The following is a 25,305-nucleotide window of genomic DNA, read 5'->3' as shown; positions in this document are numbered from 1 at the left end:
TGAGAGATCAAACAAGGCCTTTCAGGTTTGGTTGGAACACTCATACCAAAAAGGGAAATATTGGTGGAGTTGCCATATGGAGTAGGCGGTTGTGCTATTTGCCTTGGCAATGCTTTCTGCCCATCCTGGCTTCATCACTTGCCAACTTTCCAATTATTGGCAAGTTTGTTAAACCTCTGGGAGATAACATAGGACTTACTAACATATGTCACCTATGGCAAAGGACTGTCATCCCTTACTGGTGAATAATTATGTAAAGGGATTCTTCCCTCCCACTCTGGAAGAGATGAGAATATGGGGCATATGGAAATAGGGGCTGTAGAATCTGCATTGGCATCACTCTTATCCACCCTTCTACCTCCATAAAATGAAATAGAAGCAGGGAGTTTGAGAAAGCTTTTTATTTTTATCCAAAATATCAGTAACAGACACAGAGAAAGGCAACTACAGAAAGTCAGGAAGTGCCCACTCCTACCACTCAAGTTACAGTAGTGGGCAACAGGGAGTTGGGGGGTGGGAGGGTTATCAAGGGGGTAAGAAGGCAGAGACCCAGCCAGCTGGAGTCCTGGGGCAGGTAGGAGACAGGGAGGACCAGCTGTCCCAAGAGAGTAAGAACGAAGGCAGTTTGGAAAGATCTACCAACCCCAACCAGCAGGGTGGTGATAGGAAAGGGAGTCCCCAGAGTCCTTGGGGCTGGCTCCATGGGATTTTTCTGCTCTCACATAAGGAAACAGCTCTGGACTGTGTTTCCATCTACAGTCCCAGGAAAGTCCCCTCCCTCCAGAATCTCAGACCAAGGCCAACCAACTCTAAACACCATAGCTACTGCCATCATCCAAATTGGGAGAAGGCACCAGAGAAAAAGACCAGGTAAGAATTGAGAGTGGAAGTCAACCATTCTTGAATTCCCACTCACCCACCCAATCTATATTATATTCTTTAAATCACATACTTTACTCAAAAAATATATCTCTCTATCTAGAACTGAGGAAAAAGAACAATATATTACATACTAAGATAAAGGCCCATCATTGCCTACAACACCAACACAATTTGGGATCTTGATGTGGAGGATAACCTTGGAAGGGGTTGAGGTTGAGGACAGTATCTGAAGTATCAAAAAGGAAGGGATCACAGAGGTAAGTGTCCATAAATAATAAAAAAAATTTTCATAAAAATCACACCCCAGGCTCTCCCCTCATCTCTAACAAAAACAAAACAAAAACAAAAAACAAAAAAAATATATAAAGACACATAAATAGACAGGCCACAGCAGGTACTAGGAAGATGCTAGAGGCAAGGGCCACCCAAGCTGTTATCTCCTACCATGCACCAGGGCAGAAGCATCCTCCACCCCAAGGAATGAAGTCTTCAAAATGGAAAGATAAGTTCTTAACTTTTTTCTTCTTAAGAGAAAGCTTGACAATGCCCTTTTATATAAGCATTCACCTGTGTTTGTATGCTCTCTCTTACCTACTCACCCAGCCCCCAGTCCTCAACAGGCCAGTACATCTTATCCCAGGCCTGTTTTTCCTTGCTTTTACTTGTTTCCCATTATCTCTTCTCCCTGAAGTCACCCTAGAGTAGTGAAATCCACTATCTATTAATACTCCATCTCCCTCTCTTCCAACAAATGCAATGCCTTAAAGATATGGGGTGACCACCCTAACATAAAAGGACAGCTTGCCCTGGACAGAAATAAGGGACCTGAAGAACCCTCTCCTACCCCAAGAAATGGTTGGGGTCCATCTAAACTGTCCCCTCTCAAATCAGACTCCAGAATGCCAATAATAGATAAGGTATGATCAAATTCGAAGATCAAAGAAGAATTTCAAGAGATTTCCTTATCCAGCTCTGACTTTCAGGCTAGAGAATTATTGTCATTTTTCATATGAAACAATGAGGCTCGGAGAGCTATGAGGAACTGATAAAGGAACAGGGGAGATGAGGAAGAGGAAAATTTTCTCTTATGTAACCTACCCCACCCCACCCCCACCCCCAATGTAAAAGCAACCACTCTGTGGGAAGAGGGGGAAATAGGAAGAAAGAAACAGTGGACACACACTGGCTGGTCAGTGCCTCCCCCTCCCACCCAGGGGTGCCAACCCTCCCTATCCACCCCTAAGTCTATGCTCTGCTGCCCCTTGGAGGGCCTCATGCGTAGAATTCCTGGGTAGGGGCTTTCTTGTAGATGGGTTTCTTGCCCAGATCGTAGCTGCCTTCATCCTTTTTTTTCATTCGGTAGATCAGCAGCAGGACCAGGAATATGGCAAACAGAAGACCTACAGCACCACCAGCAATCAGAGCTGCACACAGAAGAGGAAGAGGGGGAAGTTGTTAAAAGCTTGGAGGGACATGGGAACCCAGAATTATCAGATCCAGGAGGGACCTTCAAGGTCATTTATTCCAACCCACTCCTTTTACAGACGAGGCAAGAGAAAACAGCCAGAGTGCAAAGATGACTTGCCTGTCCCGAATCAGCAAACCCTCTTTAAGTGAGGGGCAGCTTGGGCAGGAGGTGGAAGTGCAATAGATAGAGCCTCTGAACCTGGAGTCAAGAAGACCTGAGTTCAAGGCCAGTCTTAGACATTTTATTAGCTCTATGACTCTCAGGCAAATCCCATAAGCCTATCTAAGTTTCCTCTTCAATAAAATGGAGATGAATAGGGCCTACTCCCAAGGTGTAGACTAGTTTACTGGCTGAGTAAACTTAAAGCAGTTACTTGCCTTTTCTGAATCTTAAATGAACTACTCTACTTGTCAGTAGTATGGGGATAATACATTCACTAGCTTCTTTGAAGGAAAAGTTCTGAGGAAAACACCTTGTAAAGCTAAAAAAACTAATATCTGTCCAGCTGGATGGTTGTGCTTATTCTATTTAGGAGAAATGTTTTGATTGCTGGCTGAAAATTGTCAGTATCAAAATAAAATGTACCCTTCTCATTAAAAAAAAATAATAATAACAGGTTATAGAAATGGAAGCTGGGAATCCTTTCAGTTACAGTAGTTAGATACCTTAAAGCATACATACTCTCTCTCTCTCCACCCCCCCCCCAAGAACTTAAGGGAAATTACCTGCCAAGACTTCCGTCTTTTCAAAGATGCTGCCTTGGGCAGTACTTGACATTGACACTTTGTTGCTTATATTTTCTTCTTCAAAGGAAAAGCTTTTCTTGGAGAAGATCTCATTCTCTTCCAGTTCTTCAGAATCCTTGGGATCCTGGCTTGAAGGGTCCTCTTTCACAAGAATGTGGTTATCAAGAGTATCCTAAGAAGGAACAAAGCATCCAACAGATCTGAGAAAGGAAGCCCAGTGTTCACATGACAACTCTGACCATATTACATAGGGAATCAGAGAGACAAAGAAAAAGACTCTCTCTCTCTCTCTCTCTCTCTCTCTCTCTCCCTCCCTCCCATCAGAGAACAGTTCCAACTGTGGGAAGGACAGGACTTCTTACTACATTCCACTATGATGCCAATGATGCCAGGCTACTGAGGCCCACCTTGTCTTTTCAGTTTTATTTCTTACTCCCCTCCCCACTCACTGTACTTACCCCCCCCCCCCAAGTATCTCCTTTTCATTAGAACTGGACATGTCTTCTGAACACAACTGTTTATTCTCTCTACCTCCAGGCTTTTGTCAGAGCACCTTCCCCTCCATGACCACTCAAGTTCCTATTTTTTCCAAAGTTAGACTCAAACCCTGACTCCCCAAGGATTTCCCAATTCTTTCTCTGCCCACCTTTACCTTTGTACTTTGTGCTTCAACTTGAACAATATTTGAATTCTGTGTTAACCCCATTCTAAAACTCTATTATATCAATACTTTATCCAAACCCTGTTTTTTTAAAAATGATTCTCAGCTCTATATCCAGCAAGTGCTTAATAAATGATGACCTGACCTCAGGGGCCCATGTCCTTTTAAAGTATCCTATCAGGCATGTCTGCCCAGGAATAAAGATTGAATTGCCATTGTACGTGCATATATGTATAATGCATGTATGTAGACATATGGGCAGCATGGGCTGCCTCTCCTACACCCCTCCCTTCTAACCACCATTTATTTGAGGTTACACCTTCAGGCCATGAGGAAGGAGGGAGGAATCAAGGCCAGTGCTACTCACCAAGGGCTGAACTGTATTAAGGAATGTCTCGGATGACTCATTATCATCTGTAGGGACAGAGGAAGGATGTTATGACAAGAACTGTAGGGGAACTCAGTCTATATTTGTAGTTGCTGAGTGGTTTCAGTCAACATTTGACTCTTCATGACCCCATTTGGAGTTTTCTTGGCAGAGATACAAGAGTGGTTTGTTATTTCCTTCTCCAGTTCATTTACAGATAAGGACACTGAGGCAAACAGGGTTAAGTGACCTGCCCAGAGTCACACAGCTAGTGTCTGAGGCCAGATTTGAACTCAGGGAAGATGTTTTCTTGACTCTAGGCCTGGCACTTATCTACTCCACCACCCAGCTATCCAGCCTATGCTTAGATTATGTGAAATTAGCCCACTAATGGTCAGGTCCCACCCAGAGGTGGGAGGCTTATATAGATAAAACTCAGGCAACCATACCAGAGAACAGCCTCATCCATTTGTCTGAGCTCTCCAAAAGTCAGAAGACAGCAGGAGAGAAAGATGGTAAAAACAACTGGAGGCATCATAGTGAGCCCTTCAGTGGGGCCTGAAAATAAGGAAGACTAGACTGCATTCCAGCTTTGCCATCTACTACAGACAAACCACTTTCCATTTCTAGGCCTTGGATTCTTCCTTAAAAATGAGTTTAGATTAGATCATTTTAGTCTTTCTCCCTCTAACAGAGGAGTCTACAGTTGGAAGGAACCCCAGAAACCATTTAGTCTCCTCCCCTTCCATAAAAGGGGGTTTATCCTTGCTAGCACAGATGTGAGCAAAAGACATGAAACACATTTGAAGCCTCAAGGCTCTAGAGAAAGGGTGGAAGATAAATAAGAAATAGGGAGACGGATTTCTGAGCCTCTGGGTATCCTCCCTCCACCCTCCCTAGGGTGGACCCAGGGCCTTGTTCCAGGTCCCTGAAGATCAGCCACAATGCCTTGTCACTTTCCCAGTCTACCCTACCTCACCCCCAAAACCCAAGCTTGCTCTCCTTTCTCCTGTGCCAGTTCTTTCCCCACTTCTTCATCTTCCCCACCTCCCCATAACCCCCCCTCCCAAACTCTGCCTGCACATGCCCCACTGGTTTCAGGGTTGGTACTTCTCTTTCTTCCCCACCCCCAGGGTGCCCCAAGCTAAAGGGAAGAGCCTGTTAGGACAGGTTGGGGCCAAAGCTCTTGAGAGCAAAAGGCTGAGAGGCAATTTCATTGGTTATCAGAGGTAGAAGGAACCTAAATTCAACCCCCTCATTTCTCAGGAAGAAGAGAGTAACTGAGTCCTGTACAAGAAAATAGACTTTTTCAAGGCCTCACAGTCAATCAGAGTTGGGGTCTATGTCTCCTAATTCCTGGTCCAGGGCTCTTTCCAGGTTCAAATATTTTTTTCCCAGTACCATCACCAAATAGGACCAGGTCCTACCAAGGAGGTATTTGGGATGAGGAAGATCATCTTTGTCTTTAAGTTCAGGATAAAATCCAGATCCAAACCAGAAAGAGAGGTCCTTCTGGCCAAGGACTAGCAGCAGAGGGAGAACATTAAGGGGTTCTCCAATAACTCTCTGGAGAGTGCTGACAATAATGAAATACAAAGGGAAGCCCACACCTCACAATCCCCAGTCAGAAATGCCTAAGGCCTTCTGGGACCAGAATATGGCCAACTATTTTCCAGAATTACCCTCCCCTTCCTCTTCTCCTGGGGAAACCTTAGACATATCTTCCCCAAATTCCATTCAGGACCCTTAGGCCTACTTCTCTCTACTTTCCTATAAGGAGTTAAACCTTACCAGTATCTCCTGAGCCTGACAGCTCAAAGTCATCAGGTTCTTGTTCCAGAAGGGCCCCTCCCACATCCTCATCATCTGGTAGGGCGCCAGAGAAGTAGCGGGCTTCATAGAGATCCCGAGGGTCCATCACTTCTGTCTCACGGATCTGATCAAGAAAAAGTGAAGACCTGTCAGCCAACAACGTCCCCAGTCCAGGTTTAACTGATGGGAATGGAAAGGCAACTCCCAACACCAGATCTATCTGAAATCCAAGATAAATGTGGGCCCTGACATAGGATGGGCAAGGATGGACGTTTAAAGGAACACAGCCTGGCCAGGGACCCAGAAGGGGAAGCTCAAACCATTCTGGGTCTACTACAGGGGGGACAGAAGACATAGCCCTCACAGTAGAAGAGTTGTCCATCAAAATGCAAGAAGGTAGATCAACCTGGCAGGACTCATACTAGCCCTATCTCTTCTAGCTTTTGGGAGCCACCACGACCAAAGTATTGAGGGTTTCAATAAGAGAAAAAAACCATTATGGTTAGCTGTATGACTTTGGACAAGTCATTTAACCATGTTGCCTTGCAAGAAAAAAAAACAATTGTGGGATAAGTAGATTTTGGGATGCAGATATTCTAGCCCAGACACTGGATGACCTTGGATGACTCTAGGTAAGATGTATCCTCTATTAAATGTGAACTCCTTAAGTATCAAGCTTTTGCCTGACTTTGTGTGCCCCCCCCATGACTGGTATGGCACCTGTGCTTATTGACTGATCACTTCTCAGAACTTTTCTATTCTGAAAAAATAAATATCCTCCAAGTGGAGGTAGAATGAAAGACACAGACACAAAGGGATCTCCCAAGACTATTGATTACCAACTCCTCTGAGAAAAGGAACCAAGATTTTTCCCTAAGTATCTGAGACCATGAGACTGAATTTCTTTACTGTAGAACTAACGAGGAAATACATATTCCTCAAGCAGACTCAATAAATAGGCCTGAAAAAAGTCACCTTCTGCCAGGGAAATGAACCTGGGTGGGGGGGGATGAGAGGAAGAGTTCCAGCTTCCCTGAGATCTAGGACACAGGGATCTAGGACACAGAAGATCTGTGTTCTAGTAAGGTGGCTACAGAAAGACCCCCCCCCAAGGCCCTCCTGCCTACCAGGACACAGGCATCCACATGTTCTGTGAGAGAGAAGCTCTTAGTGCCTGCCAACAAGGCCAAACCCACAGGCTCCACGTGGGGGCTAGGAATTCCAGAAGCAATAGCTCCTGATTCCCAAACCGTGAAGTCATCTCATAGCAAGGACCTTAACCCCTTCTAGTCTCCCCCTTCCTGTCAAGGGGGGGAATATTTCAGAATGGTACGAAAAGCCCCAGTTAAGGAATCTGGAGGCCTGGATTCTACTCCTAGCCCTGGTCTCTGATCCACTGAAATTTAGTTACCCTCTCTGGGAGAGGGCTCTCCCTCCTCTGATGAATCACATTGTAAGAAGAAAATTACCTCAGTTAAGTTCCTTGGTTCAGAACTGGGTCTGCCCAGCAGATGTGTGTGTTGGGGGGGGGAGCAGGGGGATGGGGGGAGTTATGTGCAAGTGATCTCCAAGGAAGGAAAGTCAATGATAATTCAGTTGTTATCCAAGACGATCCTCTCTTCCCATTTGAAGGGATTCAAAGAACCTTTCTTAACTTAACCCCAGTTGAAAACTTCTGATAAATTCAAATGAATTGGGAGGATGGGGAGAAACTTGCTACTTAATACCAGTGACTACTTCTTTGTCTCAATTGGTTAAATAAGTTTGGTTTTTTTAAATTTGTCCAGCAGTTATCAAGAAAATGAGTGTGAAAGTAATTTGAAAATGGCAAAGGATTCCCTAAACACATGGGTATGACACAGCTAGACCCAGTGAATCCAGGCAGGGTGAGTGGCCAAACTCACCCTGCTCACACACATACAACCTCTGAGTCAGTCAGGCTCACACACCACCCAGACCCCAAGGCTCTGAGACCCAAAGCTGAGCCATTCTCCCTACAGAGATAGCCAGGACTATTCTGGCCCTCTGACAGCTTCCCAGATCTGGTTCAGTCCTAGCTGGGGAAAAAAGGGAAGAGAAGATGAGAGGAAAGGAGGTGGAGAGAAAGAAGTCAGTCACACACTTCCATTTGATTCAGCATCAAGCAGCTACTGGATCGTAGAATCCAAGAATTTAAAACAGAACGTCAGAGCTGAAAAAAAAATGCGTAGAGGGTTGTTCTCCCATACTTGGAACATGAAGACAGACCTTATTCCTCCCTCTGGATGTTGAAATCTATTTCTCAACTTTCTCTGCTCCTATTTTCTTAGAAATGATCTTTCCCTGGTTTCCAGCACTCCCAACCCCCACCCTATCTCTCTCTGTGAACAAATTTAATGTCACCTAGAATATTATAAACTTGAAAGCAAGGAGATTTGTAAACATTCAAGGTGTTTTTTAATTGATTTGTCCAACACTGAACATGGGAGTCAGCAGGATCTTTATAACTGATATAGCCCAATTTCTTTCTTTTTACAAAGAAGGAAATGGAGGCTGAGGAGAATGCTAAATGTGCTGAAGGTTATATGGGGTTAGAGAGTGACACAAAACCAATGATGTACTAGAGTAAGCTACAAATTGACAAACTATTCTAAGTGTTAGTAATACAGATTAAACTTAAATATGTATCTCACATTTCCCCCTGCTGGAGAGCTGGTTGTTAAACAAATGCAATACACTTCCACTTAGAAACCTAGGTGATTATGGGACCCTCGGGAGGTGTCTATCAGCATACTTTGGGCACTGCAAAAGTCCTAGAGGCAGGTCTAACAGGGTTAGGATGGTGGCGCCAGACCTCCAGCCCCTGGAGACTCCCTGGAGACTCATGGCCAGCCTTCAACTCCCTCCTAGCCCCTCCTTGTGGCCCCTTTTTACACAGGGCCCATTCAGTACAGGGTGCTTTCTTTCAGAACCCTGGCCACCCAGCAATCTATGTCTGTAGAGGCATACATCCACCAACAATTCCCAGAACCCAGTCCAACTAGAGGATAGGGGCCATACTCTTAAGAGCTGGGAAAGGTCGGGGCAGCATCCCATGAAGCTGAGTGTGTGTGTGTGTGTGTGTGGTGTGTGTGTGTGTGTGTGTGTGTGAAGCCCTCTCCATAACTTCTCCTAGTCAGTCTACAAGTTTCTCTGTCTCCTATTCTTGCCTTCAAGGAAGATACCCTCCCAGAAAGGGACATAGGGTTCTCTTGGATTTTGCAGGTTCCAAGGACAAAAGGTAACTGAACCTAGTAACCTGGATTGGGACTCAGAAAAAACAGCCTTGAATCCTAGCCTGAATATCTATCATAAGTCACCACCTGATTCTGTTCTTTTAAAAAAATTGGGAGTGCAGCTAATTAGTGCAGTAGATAGAGCACCAGCCCTGAAGTCAGGAAGACCTGAGCTCAAATCTGGCCTCAAACACTCTATACTCAGCTCCATGACCTTGAACTAGTCACTTAATCCCATTGCCTGGCAAAAACAACAAAAAAAAGATAGGGGGAGGGGGAAACACTAATACTACCTCTGTCTCCCAAGTCTGTTAGAAAGAAAACACTAAGGAAATGGTAACTCATTATTCTAAGGTCTCTTAACATTCTATTCAGAGGTAGGCCTCTTAGGTTAAACTTATTTTATCTAATAGGAATTTGAGGTCCCAGGTGTTATTCAATATCCCATGATTATCAAAGGAAGAACTTGAATTCAGATCTTTAACTCCAGAGCTAGAGGGGCTCTTCCCATTGGATCATGCTGCCTCAGAGACCATGACTGCCAATAAAAGGCTTTACACACATTTAATGAGGGAAAATTGATTTGTCTAAGGTCAAAGAGCTAAGGTTTATTACATGGCTGTGGCTACCCCTCAACTACCCTGTCCTGAAGGATGAAGGGAGACAGGGTGGAGGAGGAAGGGAAAAGATGGTGACTCCCTAATCCTCTTAAGGACCTCTGTGTCAATACCAGGCTTATTGTTATAAAGGATCCTTGGAATTGGGGTAAAGATCCAGCATTCAATCTAGTCAGTCATTAGGAGTCAGAAGATTTCTCTCCTCTACCAGTCTTCCAGAAGGAAAAAGGTATTCAATGAAAATTATTCTGCGGGGCGGCTAGGTGGTGTAGTGGATAAAGCACCAGCCCTGGAGTCAGGAGTACCTGGGTTCAAATCTGGTCTCAGACATTTAATAATTACCTAGTTATGTGGCCTTGGGCAAGCCACTTAACCCCTTTAGCCTTGCAAAAACCTAAAAAAAAAAATTATTCTGGCTACCAGTCCACTGGGAGCTCCTGATCCTAGAGGCAAGGTAAGAGGGGGCAGGAGCATAGGCTTTGATATTCTTCAATCACCCACCAGGCTCTCCATTCTAGCTTTCCTCCCTTTGCCCACAGAACAAACACAGTGAAGGGCTAGTTGTTTAAAAGTGCTGTTTAAATGGAAACTTGGCCCCTTCTCTAGAGGGCTTTAGGCAGGGCCTGGTTAACTGTTTGTGAGGTTAGGTGAGAGAAGAGCACATTCAGAGAAAATTTCTAAGACTTGGCCCCTGAGGTTGGAGGAAAGGAACTGGAAGTTGGATATTTTTTGCTTCCTCCATTCCCTTCAAGGATTCAAAATATTTGCTGGTAATAGGGTGGTCCAAATATTGGAGGGAGTACTGCTGATAGCTCCCCTTCTGCAGCTCCTGGGGAATCACTGTTGTCTACAATTCAGCATCCCTTGGGGAAAGCAGAGGGATACAAGAAAGAACTTCAGGGACAGACACCCTGCTGTCCTCCCACCCCTCCCCACTCCATCGAGTAAGAATTCCCCAGGGAATAATGATCCAAGTGTCCCCACACCCACACTGGATCAGACTGTTCCATCTAAAACACTGTAGTGCTCAGCTGGGATCTTCAGCTTCCCTGGAAAGAACCCCCCCTCCCCTCCTTCCTCTTCACTTTGGAGTTTACATATCTTTGTCTTATTCATCTATTCATTTATCCAGAAAAACTTTATTTTGCTGCAACAGGTTCCTTTCCCTCTCACCTGTCTCTTCCTTCTGGCTGAAAGTGACTGAGTTCTTATCAATTCCAAATTTAAGGGTCTAGGATATGCAGAAGATGGAGCTGGACAAGATGGAACAAGACAAAGTTCCTACCCTCAGTTTACAATCTAATTGTAGAACTGCTTATGTACACCCACGTGTCAAAAAAACAAGGCTTGAAGCCTAGTGAAAGCAGAAAAGATAAAACAGCAAAAGAGAACCATTTGAGAGAAGAGATGTGGAAGAGAAATCAGAAGCTTCCTGGAAGAGACAGCATGTGAGCTGGGGTTTCAAAAGGAAGAAGCTAGGGTAGAGGGGGGAAAAGTCTGAGAGAGATTAAAAGACCTGGGAATCTGGGAAAAAAATCTCAAAGTTTATCTGGTTGGCAGGCAAGGGATCTTTTAGTTATTGAAGGAAATTCTGTGACCCTTCAAAGATAAACTAAGCAGGAATGGACTCAGCCAGAAAGAAATCCAAGGAGTTCAAAAAATGAGAGGGAAATAGATATGGTTGGGGGAGTGGCAGCACAGGAAAGAAGAAAAGGAGCAGGAGCTTAAGACCTGGAAAATCAGCCCGGTGACCACTGGAATTTGCTCAGCCTACCTTTTTTTTTCCTGGGGGATGGGATGAGAGGGTGAAGAATGACGCTCATATTTCCTCCCCCTACACAGATGCGCATGCTCACACATGGTAGCTCTAAATCCTATGATCATCGGATCCAAGGTCACAAGGGATGATTGATCCAGAGAGCTAAGCACTTTTTCTCAGACTCAGAGAATGTCAGAGCTAGAAGGGACCTTTAATAACCATCTAACAGTCTCGATCACTTTTTACCAGAGGCCCTAAGAAGGGAAATGACTTGTCCAAAGTCACACATTCAGTTACTGACACTCAAAGAGTTAAACCAGGTCTCCATGGGGGCTCAAATGGCAGGCAGCTTAGCTCCAAGGTCGGGTTACTTTTAACACAATCACTCTGGAGAGAGCCCAGACCCAGGCTGCCAGTCTCTAGGCAGAAGTTTTTACAAAACCCTGTGGGATAGCCTATTCATCTCCATGCAGAGGCAGCTCCTGGTGGGGATACTGGGGGGACATGGGCAGGACCCCAGTTCTGCACTTATATATGGACCTCCCTGGTCATGAAGAGCTAGCTTCTGGATATGCTACAAAGTGCTCAGATGTCTTTTTGAGATAGCTAAGGCAGGCCAAAAAGAGGAGAGGAGAGAAGAGAAAGAACCCCAGCACCCCACCCCCTTCCTCCAGGGGCTCACAGACAGAGATGCATTGAGCTTGGCTTTTTAATCTGAGAACCAGATCTGAAATCCCTGCCGGATAAGTGTCCTGAGGAGCTCTCAGGCTCTGAACACAAATCTCCTGTTCTCCCAGCCTCAGTCAATAGCCTCTTTCCAGGCCTGTCGTCCTTAATTATATCACTCCTGTAACCAATCCAGAAGGCCTGGTTCCCCAGACTCTCTCCCTTCAGTCTCTAAGGGTGGGAGGGAGGGTGGGCTGGTACCCACTCGGGGGAAGCCTCCTCTCTGGAAAGGGTCGGTCTGTCCCTCAGAAGCTGGGCAAAGCAGGTCAGGCTATCCCAGGCTGGGGACAGAAGAGGCCTCCTGATCTCCCTGGGTGATGGGGTGTCAGCCAGGTCGGGCAGCTCCCTCCCCCCCACCCCTCCAGGCTCTGAATGGGAGATTTTTCATAAGGTTCCAGTACACAGGGTCCCGGCAATCGGCCACAAGCTGTTTCTCTGCTTGGGTCATTCTTTCCACACACATACTTGCCACCCCGCCTCCTCACCCCTTTCCACTACCCCAAGTCACCTGACTTCCAGCTCCTTTGGCTTCAAGGCAGAAGGAACTGGGAACAGCTGGGCTGCCAGCCTCACACAAGGGCTGCCCTTCTTCCTCCTCCCATCCACTGAGGTTAAACAGAGAAGACCAAGATTGCCGCCTGAAGACCATCCCCACAACATAGGGACCAAAGACCAATATGTGTGGGCATTTGAAGGAAGAAGCATACCACTCCTATTTCTCTACACTATTATCCTAAGATTCACATTAAAAGCCCATTTTCAGATTATGAAACTGAGGCCCAGAGAAGGGAAGTCACACCACCCACCAGGACCCAGGGCCCCTGTTTTTTTAGTCCAGTAGTCTCCATTATATACAATAGCCCCAAGTTCCTCCCTACTTACTCCTTCTTTTCCATAGAATCTGATAGCAATTTGAGACAGAGATCCATTCCCTTTCCCTTCCCAAAATGTTCCTTCAATTCTGGGCCTGCAGATAAAAGTAGGGAGGAACACCTAGGAACTAGTTCTAGTTTAAATATAAACTCATCTGATAATTAGCAAACAGCCTAGTTCTTAGGTAAATAAATAGAGATTCTGGATCTAGTCCCCACCACACCCCCACCACACCCCTTTCCCCAACAACAGAGCAGTAGGGCAGAGAGAAAAAAGCAGCTAGCTGCTTCTGTATTCTCCAAACCCAGAATCTCTTATGGAAGGAAAAGGAGCCTGGGTGGAGGGGGTGTCCCTCCAACATCTGCAGCCCAGGCTTAGGGCTTTATAAACACTGACCACACTTAGGGTTGAAGGGCAAGAACAGAACCAGCCAAAAGTCCAATTCAGTAGAAAGAAAACAGACCTGAAGCCTAAACAGTGAGTTAGAACCCTAATAATTTTGGAGCCAACATTAGCTGTGTGACCTGAAACAAGTCACTTCCTTTTGTGAGACTGGGCTTTCCCAGTTCTGACATTCTATGATTCTGGGTGCAAAACACAATCAGGGGGATCATCAGGTAGGGAGACACTTCCTCCACTGGAAGAAGCTGTCCAGACTCCAATCCTTTCCTACCCCAACAGAGAATCAAGGAACTCACTAACACAATGCTTTGTAGTATTTTTCTGTTAAAAAAGTTCTTGATTCTCTCTCAAATAATTATTTCCAAATATACCCCAAGGCACCTAGGTGGCTTAGTGGACAGAATGTTAAGCCTGGAGTTAAGAAAATATGAGTTCAAGTCCAACCTCAGACATTAGATTGTGTGATTCTGGGCAAGTTACTTAACCATTTGCCTTAATCCACAGTAGAAGGAAATGGCAAACCACTCCGGTAACTTTTTACCAAGAAAACCCCATCTAAAGTTTGATCAATGGGGTCTTGAAGTCAGACACCACTGACCAACAAAAATTATACCCAAGCATTAAACATTCTTACAAAATTTATAGCAAATTGAGACTGATGATTAATGATTACTCAAGATCACAAGATTTAGAAGTCTCATAGTTTGAATCTGAACCCAATTAATTCTCTGGGTCCCCTAACCAGTTTCTTTTCTACTGCATACTAACTCTCCACAAGGACTTAAGGCCAGGTGAATTGCCTGAAGTATGGTCTGGGGGCAGGCTTCATCCTGTCCCTGACTCCTTTCTTTAGAAAGGGTCGCAGGTTAGTCAATATTTAACTGACTTTCCAAGGAAAGGGCTAAACAGCTTCCTGGACTCCAAGGGCCTCCCAAGCCTGGAGCAGTTCAAAAGAAGGAGGCATGACTCAGGCTGAGTTAGTACAGCTGTGACTCAGGGACCTAAAGTGAAGGCACTCTTCTTCAGCTGGTCATTCCCAGAGACTTCTCTCCATTCTACTCAGCATGGAGGATCAGGTAGCAGTATGGAACCTTAGAGGGGTTTCCAGCTCCGTTCTCCACCGATGTGGGACTGCCATCTGGAGATTGACTTTTCAAATTCACAAAGTGGAATGGCCTGCCCCCCCCCCCCCCCATCTAGCATCCAGAGTCCTTAGAAAAGCCCTGAACAGAACTTCTGTTGCTGGGGGAGGCCAGGGCAAAACGGATTGAATCCTGAATCGATGGTTTGTCTAACATCCAGGCATCAGCCTCCCTCTCCTCCCCCCCACAGGCCAGGGAAGGGCCAAGGCCCAGACCTCCTTGGCTCAGTCACTGGTACTCTACCTGGTGGCCTCCCAAGCCTACAGCAAGCTCATGTGCCCATGCATGGGCACATTAACATGTCAGAGCTGGCAGAGATGTTGGAAGGGACTTTGGTAATCATTTAATGGGCCAACCCCCTTATTTTATAGAGCAAGAAACTAAGCTTAAAAAGGGGAAAAAGTTTGACCCAGGACACACTGCTAATTAAGCAGGAGCCAAGACTTCTAAACATTAGGCCAAAATAATATCTGCTCCCCCCCCAAAAAAAATTTCTAAGCCCAACTACCTTGCAAGCAAGAGTTAAACATTCTAAGGTACAATTAGGTGGCATAGCAGACAGGACTGTAATCAAGATGACAAGAGTCCAAATCTAACCTGTCTTTCTCAGTTTCTTAAACTATCAAATGTGATAATAAGAGTACCTCCCCCATTGAGCTTTAGTGAAGATCCAAAGAGATAATAGTTGTAAAGCCCTCAGCACTAAGCAATCACTTATAAGTGCTTGTTTCCTTCCTTAGATAAGATAGAGGTCACTCTAAATTCTAGTCCCAACTCCCTCCACCCCCCCCCAAAAAACACCTCATGTCCAATCCTCCCCCCTTGTTAAAGGAGATAAAATCCTGGGACTCTCCCCCCCCCCCCCCGCCTGTTTCAGGGCCACATTCCAGGGAAAGTCATGAGATAATACCACAGGAAGTAAGGAAGTAAGGTGACACACACAGAGATCTCCAGTCCCAGATGCATAGCTCTATTAAAAAGGTAATAGAGTATTTAAGGAACTGTATTGGGTCCAAACCAGTCCTCTCCAGGGATATTCTCCTTTTCCCTCAAAGTCAATGCCATCCCCCAAAGCATGCATACAGTATATTAAGATTTCCAAGCTTCAAGTCCTCATCCACACATCAAGTCCTCAGTGACCCTAGGGCTGTTATTCATTCATCCTTTCCATCCCTCCAGTCCAATGAGCTTTCCCTTCACTAAGAAAGTTAAGAAAAAATCAAAGGAATTTAAAGCTGGTGGGCTTCTTAAGAGATCACAGGGTATATATAATCCCATCAATTTTACAGGCAAGGGAAAAAAAAAACAAAACAGGCAACAAACTTAGAATTTGAACTCAGGTATTGTCACTCTCTCCCCTGACATTGTTTCTTTAATGTGTCTAGTCCTCCCAGCCAGACTAGGAGTTCTCAATGAGGTGGGACCATGATCTAAATTCTCATCCCTCCAGAGTCAACAGCGGTGTCCCAAAGACAGTTGATAATAAATACCCTGTTGATTAATGGGAGTTGTCCAGATGTAGGGTGAGAAAAAAACAATATCCTTCCTGGTCAGAGAGGCTGGGGTATACATTCTGGCCTGCCACTGAGCTGTCCTTCCATAGGAAAGCAAAAGGTATAATGACCCAAAAGCAATACATATAGATTACAAAATAAATCCAGTGCTGGTCTTAAGTCTCTAGCCTTTTTGCCTCCTTCATAAAAAAAAAGCAAAAACAGTCAAATATAGTGACTCCATAGGATCATATTAGACTTTTTGCCTCCATAAAAAAAAGCAAAAACAGTCAAATATAGTGACTTCATAGGATCATATATATATATAACTGCCCTAGAAGTCCCTTGCTTCTCTGAGAAAGATTTCATTATCTATCCCCAGATACCATTTATTGGTTTTTCAATTACTCAGACATTCTGGGTTCCTTGAACAATCTTTTCATTTCCAGTGATGTAGTCACTGTACACATTGCTTTTTTTTGGTTTTCCTCATTTCACTATCAGTTCCCAAAAATCTTCCCATGTGGCTTTAAATTCTGCATATTAGTCATTTCTTATCACTCTATAATATTCCATTAGATTAACATGCAGTAGTTTTTTCAGTCTCTTCCCAAATATTAAGATACTCACTTTGCTAAAATAAATACAGTTATGAGTATTTTGGTACATATATGAACTGTTGTTTCTGAGCCTTTGACCAAATTTGATGGGACCCTTGGCTACCTTCTAGAATAAGGTGGCTAGACTAGAAATTAGCACACCTATTTTATTGAAGTGGAAACCAGACCAGAAAGGATTAGTGAAAGGCTGAATTAGTCAGATTATAAAGGTTTGGGATCCTGACCTCTCTGCTATATCCAACCAGTGAGCTGGGCAAATCACTTCTATTTCCCTAGGTCTCAGTTTCCTCTTCTGAAAAAAACTCCAAAAATCAAGGGGTTGGATTAATGATCTCTAAAGTCCCTTCCACATCTTCCTCCAGTGTAACTAGGGACCAGTCTGTGCAGCCAACTTGTCTGATCCAGTCACTCCAACAGAAGACAAGGAGGCCTTTAATTGGTTGGGGCAGGAAAGCTGAGTAGGGCACTGAAGGAATAGGCTGCAGGGAGTGCCCTCCCCACTGGACAGGAAGAACAGGTTTGAAATTGTAACCAACACTGGAGCATGAGCCCAGGCATCAGGCCCAAGAGGGGTGACCCACAAACATGCTGTGCAAGGACAAACAACTAAGGGATCTGCTTCTATACAGGTCCCCTCCTGGGAACCTGTCACATGAGGTGGGTTCATAGAATTTACAGCTGCATTTTAATGGAGGAGGAAACTGAGGCCAAGAAAGGTGAAGTGATTTACCAAGGGCAAATCACTTTGAATGAAGATGTGTTTTCTCAAAATGGAGAGTAGGACATCTGTGTGACCTTGAGTTAGCAAATTCCTTCTCTACTTTGGTCCTCAGTTTCTTTATACAGATAAATGAATGCTGGACTAGGGTCTAAGGAACTAACTCTAACATTCTGAAAGTTGTGAACATTGAATAGATTCTGGAGACCCAAGTTTTAATGCCAACTCTGAGCTTTTGGACAAAATCACTTCACAAAGCCTGATTGGACATAGTCCATCTATGGAGCCAAGAATAGAAGATTAGAAATCAATAAACCTATGTTCTAAGTCTCAACTATTATAAACTAACTGTGTGATAGGGGCCTCGGTTTCCCCATCTGCAAAACTAACATAATACCTAGCTTTTAAGGTTGCAAAAAGAATATTGAATAAAAGAATAGCTGTGAATGTACTGAAAAAGCTTTTAAAAAAACCTTATCATTATAATCTCCCTTCTCCTATCATCTGTGCATTAACTCCTTTTTTGCTTTCCCTACCAAGCTTTGGGTCACATGATCCAAAGGAATCAATAATTCCTTTTTTGAGAGAAATCTTGCCCTTTTCCTTTGTTAAAGGGGCCCGTATACAGAAGCTACAGAACTGGAGTCATAGAAAGGTCAAAGATCAAGGACCTATATCAGGAGTCAGGCAAGTAGCTTTATCATTACATTCCCTTTTCTCTTTCACTCAAGTAATCATCCAATTCTTCCACAAGAGGACAGGCTCCCTCCTACTCCCTTTACTTCCTCAATACAGCAGAGTCACTTTAGCCTGGTCAAAGTGCCATAATGAACCAAAGTCGATGCTACTAGAAACTGCTGCTCTAAAGGGAGAAAATTCCTTTCTCCACTTCTAAGCAGTTCTTCACTCTTTAGGGCCCTCCACCCCAAAAAGGCAGCTCAGACCTTGGGAATGTGCACTGGGGACACAGAAAGGTATCTTTCCCTAACCCCAAAGCACCTAATAAGAAATAAAGGGTTTTTTTTTTTTGGAACGCTTCATGGATTTGCGTTGTCATCCTTGCGCAGGGGGCCATGCTAATCTTCTCTGTATCATTCCAATTTTAGTATATGTGCTGCCGAAGCGAGCACAATGTTTTTTTTTTTTAATAGTAAAACTCCTCAAAGAGCACTGGGAAGGGAAGCAATGCTGTGCCTTTTAGTAAAATTAAGTCTTAGACCCCAAGTCCAGAGAATTCCAGTCTTCAGCTGTATCAATTTAATAATCATGTGACTCTGACCAGATCGCGTCCCTTCTCTGAGTGTCAGTCTCAGCTATAAAATGGGAATAAGAATGTTTACAGCACAAGTTTACCTTGTAAACATGAGATCATAGGATCAGAGTTACAGCTGGAAGGAATTTTGGAGGTCATCTAAGAACATAGCCTCTGGAGAAGCCAATTTGAGGCCCAGCAATGCCAAGTGATTTTTACCAAGGTCAAAAGGCTGGTGACAGTCAGGTTTTGAATACAAGTCCTTGAACTATAAATGCAAGACCCAGAAAAATAGAAGATTGTATAATCTGCAGCAATAGGTGTTGAATTATGCTATTTTCCTACGGATCATAAAATTAAGATCTAGAAGGATCCTCAGACCTAGTTCAGGATAGTCATTTAGGAAAATAGGGCTCAAAGAGGAAAGTGACTTGTTCCGGAAGTCACACGGGGTATAGGCAATGAATGGGGCCCTTTCAAGCCTTTGCTAATTCTGTCTCCTCCTCTTCCTCCTCCTCCTCTTTTCAAACCTACCTATCCTTGAAAGCAGCAAAGATGTTAAGTATGAAGAATCCTGGTCTGGCATAGGGCAAGATACCTGGATTAAACCTCTTCACCCAATCACAGGATCTGGAAATCATGGAGAGCTCAGAAATCATCTAATCCAACCAGCTCATTTTACAGAAAACTGAGGCCTAGAGGGGGGAAATGTTTTGCCTATGGCCACACAGTCAGCTGACCACAGAAGTGGAATTCAAACTGTCCAGCAGACCCACCTCAAACTCAAATAGAGCACACAGAAATGACCATCTTTCCCCTACAAACTAGCTCTAACTTCAAGATGAACTCACCTTCCAGGATCTTAACCCTTGCTTCATTCTCACTCTCACTCATATCCTACGTGTCTAGTAAAATAAATGCCAAATCTTATTTCTCCTTTTACAACACTATCCCTTACTCTCCACACACAGCTCCTCCTACTCTCTATCTCAGGCCCTCATAATTTCTCACTAGGACTATTACACTAACTTCCTAAATTGGACTCCCTGCCTCAGGTGTCTCCCTCTCCAATTAGCTACCAAGTAAAATTCCTACAGATCTGGTCTGACTCCAATTCCGATAGCTCACCAATAGCAAACTCCAATGGCTCATTACCTCCAACACCAAATAAATAGACACTCCTCTGTTCAGAGTTCACAATCTGACACACCAAGTGACCTTAACAGATTTATTACACATTAGTCCCTTTCATTCTCGTAAACTTGGTTCAATAAACTGGCTTGCTCTATAACATATGGCACTCCCATCTCTCATTTCTCTCCTTGTGCAGTGTCTGATGCACAGTAGGCTCTTTATAAATGCTTACTATCTGATTCCAAGTCCTGCACTCTTTCCAGGAGACCCCAATGTCTTTCATTATTTTTCTCCTCAAAAGCTAGCCTGAATTTGATAAGGACTCACCTTCCAGTTGAGTGATTAAGTGACTCGGCATTTATTAAATTCCTACTATGTTCCAGGTCCTGGGGATCTAAATCCAAAAAGGTAATCCAAAAAGGTACTCTCTGATCTCAAAGGGCTTTCCTTATTCAAGTCTGCCTCCCCTGGGCTTCTCTAGTCCAGTATTAAGTCTCTCTTTTGGGTGCTCCCAAAGAGCTTGCCTGCAGGATAGTCTTCTATTACTCCTTCAGGAGTTTTATCTGCCCCCCCCCCCCCCCCCCCCCCCCCGTGAACAGTTTCTTCAGGCATTACTATTCTGCTGAAATGGGACATAGGGTAACCCCAGATGCCCCACCAGGATGTAGAGATAACCCTCCCCCCCCTTTAGTTGCAAAGTCTGGTATTATAAGGTTTGCAAAGTACTTTACATAGTAACTCATTTAATTATAATCATAATACCTAGCATTTAAATAGCTACTACCATGGATGGCCCTTTTCAAAGCACTTTTCAACTATTGTCTCATTTGATCCTCACAACAGCCAGGTGAGGTAGGTACTATTATTAGGGACATTTTATAGTTGAGAAAACTCAAAGCAGTCAGTGGTCAAATGACTTGCCCAGGTTCACACAGCCAGTGAATATCTGAAGCCAGAGATGAATCGGGTCTTCCCAATTTCCTGCCCCTATATAGGACCATCTCCACAGCACCACCAAGTCATCTCAGAAGGTAAGCCCAGGTCTAGGGAACCCCACTGACTTCCTAACAGCCTATTTTTCTCTTGTCTTACTGTATATTGCTTCCTTTTTTTAGGGTCTTTATAATTCCAATGACATTTTTTTAGATTCTTTTTAAAAAAATTTTTCAATTTCTTTTTTCTATTTATTTTAAGGCAATGGGATCAAGTGACTTGCCCAAGGTCACACAGCAAGGCAATTATTAAGTGTCGAATTTGAACTCAGGTCCTCCTGACTCCAGGGCTGGTGACACAGCTCCACCTAGCTGCCCCTCCCAATGACATTTTAATTTAGGTCATTCAGTTTGAAACCCCTGATCTAGATCCTTTGACCCAATCCATTACTTTGTTTTAACTTCATCTATAGAAAAAATATATATATTTATATATCCCCAAGCTCACAGTCCCTGCCTTCAGGAAGTTTACATTTTCTCATCTCTATCTCCAACACAATTCCTTGCAAAGTAAGCAGGTATTTGTTGAATAGAATAATGTTATTGCCTATCCTGTCCAAAGGTTGTCCCCAAACTGTTCAAGAGGCCTCCGAGTTCTAAGTTGAATCAATATTTAATGATTAAGCTGATAGGGCTCCCAGGCCTGGGCTAAAGGTTAGCAAGAAAATTCTAAAAAACCGGCTCTAGACAACAACCAACTTAGCAAAGAACAAAGTTACACACATGTGGAGAGGGTCAGGGAAGCTATAGGATGAGAGAAGAGTCAAAGAAAACACAGCTTCCTCTTCCCAGTGGAGTCAATTCAATTCTTTGCTTCGGTTTTAATATAGTTTATGAGAATAAAACCTAGCAGTCCAGTTTCTCCTTTCCCCTTACACTCCAGGCTCCACCAGGTGGGAAGTCAATAATACGCCACATTTTTATGTAAACTTTTAAAATTGCAAAGCATTTTGGTATCTGTAATCTCTACTGAACGATCCTCAAAACAGCTCAAGGAGATTCTTATCTGTAAGTCACCTTAGGGGGCTTTTTAGAGAAGAAAAAATTGAGGCCCCGAGAGGAAGTATAAGTAGATTGTCATCCCTTACACTCAGGAACAAAGTGCAATGTTAACTTTGTATCTCTCATAACATAAACAAATCTTTACCTACAAATACCTAATCAACACATTTTCAGAGTGACTTGTCCAAGATCAGGAAGTTATAGTAACAGAAAAAGGACTCGAAAACTCAAGGTGTAATAAAAACACGGGGCTTTTTCTATCAAGAACGGCTAAAGTTTTCTTTTCCCTCCCTCCCCTCCATTAAGTGGGGAGGGAGGAGGGGTAAGGATAAAGGAGAAACTGGAGGTCAGCCTCTGGATCCTAGCATGCATGAGATGAACCCAGATCCAAAAGAAGAGAGGAAGTGAGAAATCCCCAACTCCTACAGGCATGGAATTGTAAAGCTCAATGGATTTAAGAGTCGGATGACAGAATTGTCTCTCTGCCACTCACTTATTTTAAGGCAATGGGGTTCAGTGACCTCTCTAGCCTCTCTAGGTCTCAGTTTCCTCAATTGTAAAATGAGGCAACTACACTAGATTTGTTTTAAAGGTCTAAAATTTCAATTCTAAAATTCTAACTACGCGCGTTCAATCTCTCTCCCTCCCTTCCCACCCCCACAGCGCCGATGAAGGCAGACTGGGGCCCAATGGAGGGGGTGAATTCGGAGGGGGAGGAGGCGTAGCTATGAGATAGGGGATGATATGGGGGGGAGAAGGGAGAGGAGATGGGGGGGGGCTCTCTTCGATCCTAAGTTAGCCACATCCCCGGCAGAAAGGAAACTCGAGGAGGAGGAAAGAACCCCGGTTTAAGGGGGGGAGGGTGGCGGCAGAGACGGGGTTGTTGGCATTCAGCGTCGGTCACCCCAAGGAGAAGCGAGTTGAGGGCAGAGGATCCCAACCGCACACCCCGTCTTTTGGCCCCTCTCTGCCTCACCGCCATTCCGGAATAAAGTTGAGGGAGAAACAAAGTTAACTCTAGTGGAAGCGGCCACCTCCCTCCATCCCTAGGGCACGGCCTCCCCGCCCCCCGCCATGCACCCCGAGCACCGAGCAGGCACCCAGTCCTCTCCATCCCCCCAGGGTTCCCCATCCCGGGGTCACTTGGATCTCCAAGCACTTACCGATTCGGCTAGGGCGCTGGAGGCCAGGAGCAAGAGAGCGAAAAGGCCGAGTGGGGGCATGGTGCCAGCCAGCCGCCCGGTGGTGGCAGGCAGGCTTGGGGCAGGGATCCGGAGAAGTCTGCGGCCGGCCGCGCGCGCTCCTCTTATAGGTGGCCCGCGGTGCAGCCCGCCCTCCTCGGCCCGCCCAGCCAGGACTTGGAGCCGCCGCCCCCGTCCGGAATTCCCCAGCCTGGACTGCTCCCCGGGGCCGGGGCCGGGATGGCCAGGGCCCCAGGCTGCTGAGGCTCCCTCCCACGGGGGGAAGGAACCTCGTGCCCACGCGGGATGTCGGGAACCCCTACTCGAGTCGAGAAGTCGCTTCTTCCCGTCTCGGGACAACCAAGCCGGTGCCTTCCCGCTCCCCGGCCCCGGCCCCGGCCCCGGCCCCGGCCGCTCCCACGCCACCTTCCCCACAGCCCCCGCGGGCTCCCTCAGCCTCCTCGGTCCTCGCAGAGACTGGAGCTCCGAGGGGACTGCCCCCATCCCGTCTTCCCCCCCATCGGGTCAGAGATCCAGATCTGCGAGGGACTTGAGGCGGCGGTAGGACAGCTCCTCGGGTGAGGAGGTAGAGCTTACAAGCATTGCAAAACCAGCCCCGATCCATCGAGGGTTTTCCTTGTGGTTGATGGCACATAACCGTGAGGAACTTCCAGGGAGGAAACTCGCCCTCGCAAACAGGGTTTTGTCATTTATACTGTCCTAGATTCTCAGAACCCGGTGGCCAGAGACGTTAAATAACTCGCCCCGGGTCACGACAGGCAACCAGCTTGTGTCCTGTGGTAGCATTTGAATACAAGGCCCGGGGGACCAACTGAGCCAGGCTGTTTCTCCACTTTTTAACCAGCCTATCTCTCTGCAATGTCATCTTTATGGTCATTATGTAAACTTTAGAGCTGACTCTCCCACCTCCTACTTAGGAAGGTGAGTCAGGTCTTCTGAGCAAGGCTCCTACATTCTTGGGAATTATCTTTATCAGGAGTTCTTTACCTGGACTGGTTTGTTGTTGTTTTTTTTAATATATTTTACAGTTCTATTTCAATATAACTGCTCCCCTTGGCAATCCTATGCATTTTGTGCCTTTAGTAATAGAAACTAGTCTTTAAAGTTTGCAAACATGTTATCTCCTTTTATCCTCACAATAACTCTTGAAAGTAGTTGCTATTATCCACATTTTACAGATGAGGACCCTGAGGCTGAGGGAGGAAGGTTAAAGAGACTGTTTACACAACTAACACAGGAATCAAACTCAGTTCTTTAAAAGTCAGGTGTTTAAAAAACTGCAGTTCTAGGGGCAGCTAGGTGGCATAGTAGATAAAGCAAGCACTGGCCTTGGAGTCAGGATTACCTGGATTCAAATCCTGTCTCAGACACTTAATAATTACCTAACTGTGTGGCCTTGGGCAAGCCACTTAACCCCATTTGCCTTGCGAAACAAAAAAAACTAAAAAAAAAAACTACCTTTCTGAAAAGGGTTTGGGCTTCATTTCATGGAACTCTGCAAGGGGTAGCAAGGAAAAGTTAAGAACCCCTCTCTCATGTTATAAGTCGTTATCAGTTAGCTCTTAGAAATGAGTATCTATTACAATGAGTACAAAACATGCTCCCCCAAAAGGATGTGGCACTCTCCCACAATTACCTAGAGAATCCAGGGAAAAGAATGCTTGAAGAGCACATGTGGCAAAAAGTTAACAATTCTTGTAAGTATTTTAGCTGAAGTCTTCCAGAAGTTCCCATTCAATATTGTATAGCTTTCCTGATGACCTCCTTGTGGAGATTTAACTCTGCTTTTCCTTGTGGAACTTTAGTCAGACCTAGACTTTTGATACAGATATTTCTGTTAGCCACCAATGCATTCCCAGGGATTTTACTATACTTTGGATGAAAAATCACAAGAATGAGGCTAAGCTTGGGGCCACCCTTCTCCTCTCTCCAAACAATTCCTTCTCAGTGGCTTAACTCTCCACTCTAACCTATCCCACACTGGAATTTTCTAAATTCTGTAATGGTTTCTATTTTATAAAAGCCCTACAGGTCTTTAAAATCAAGTCTCTCAAAAGTTAGTTTCAGGCAGCTGGTGGCACAGAACGCCAGGCCTGGAGACAGGATGACTTGAGTTCAAATATAGCCTCAGATACATTAACTGTGTGAGATTCTCTTAACCTCAGTTTCATCAAATATAAAAT

The 25,305-nt window shown here is 44.9% G+C and overlaps 1 protein-coding gene and 1 non-coding gene across 2 annotated transcripts; both read right to left on the bottom strand.

The window, feature by feature from the left end:
- Positions 1–30: 30 nt before the first annotated feature.
- Positions 31–23,605, bottom strand: SDC4 (syndecan 4). The gene is made up of 5 exons (XM_074188925.1): positions 23,084–23,605; positions 5,916–6,060; positions 4,125–4,171; positions 3,076–3,268; positions 31–2,306 (listed from the first exon to the last, which is right to left on the bottom strand). Exons 1-5 carry the CDS (start codon positions 23,603–23,605, stop codon positions 2,155–2,157), a joined length of 1,059 nt encoding a protein of 352 aa, XP_074045026.1. The 3' UTR covers positions 31–2,154.
- LOC141510444 (U6 spliceosomal RNA) lies at positions 18,562–18,670 on the bottom strand. The gene has a single exon (XR_012474932.1). It is a non-coding gene; the product is annotated as a U6 spliceosomal RNA (small nuclear RNA).
- Positions 23,606–25,305: the final 1,700 nt, after the last annotated feature.

This window comes from Macrotis lagotis, chromosome 1 (assembly GCF_037893015.1).
Source record: "Macrotis lagotis isolate mMagLag1 chromosome 1, bilby.v1.9.chrom.fasta, whole genome shotgun sequence".
NCBI classification, from domain to species: domain Eukaryota; kingdom Metazoa; phylum Chordata; class Mammalia; order Peramelemorphia; family Peramelidae; genus Macrotis; species Macrotis lagotis.
The sequence above is the reverse complement of the archived record's forward strand: the minus strand, read 5'-3'. Positions and strand labels throughout refer to the sequence as shown.

Coding starts and splice junctions, on each gene's coding strand:
- SDC4 (XM_074188925.1), bottom strand. CDS start 23,605: ATGGGGGCAGTCCCCTCGGAGCTCCAGTCTCTGCGAGGACCGAGGAGG. Junction 6,061..23,083: donor CCAGCGCCCTAGCCGAATCG/GTAAGTGCTTGG, acceptor TTTCTTGATCAG/ATCCGTGAGACAGAAGTGAT. Junction 4,172..5,915: donor GTCAGGCTCAGGAGATACTG/GTAAGGTTTAAC, acceptor CTGTCCCTACAG/ATGATAATGAGTCATCCGAG.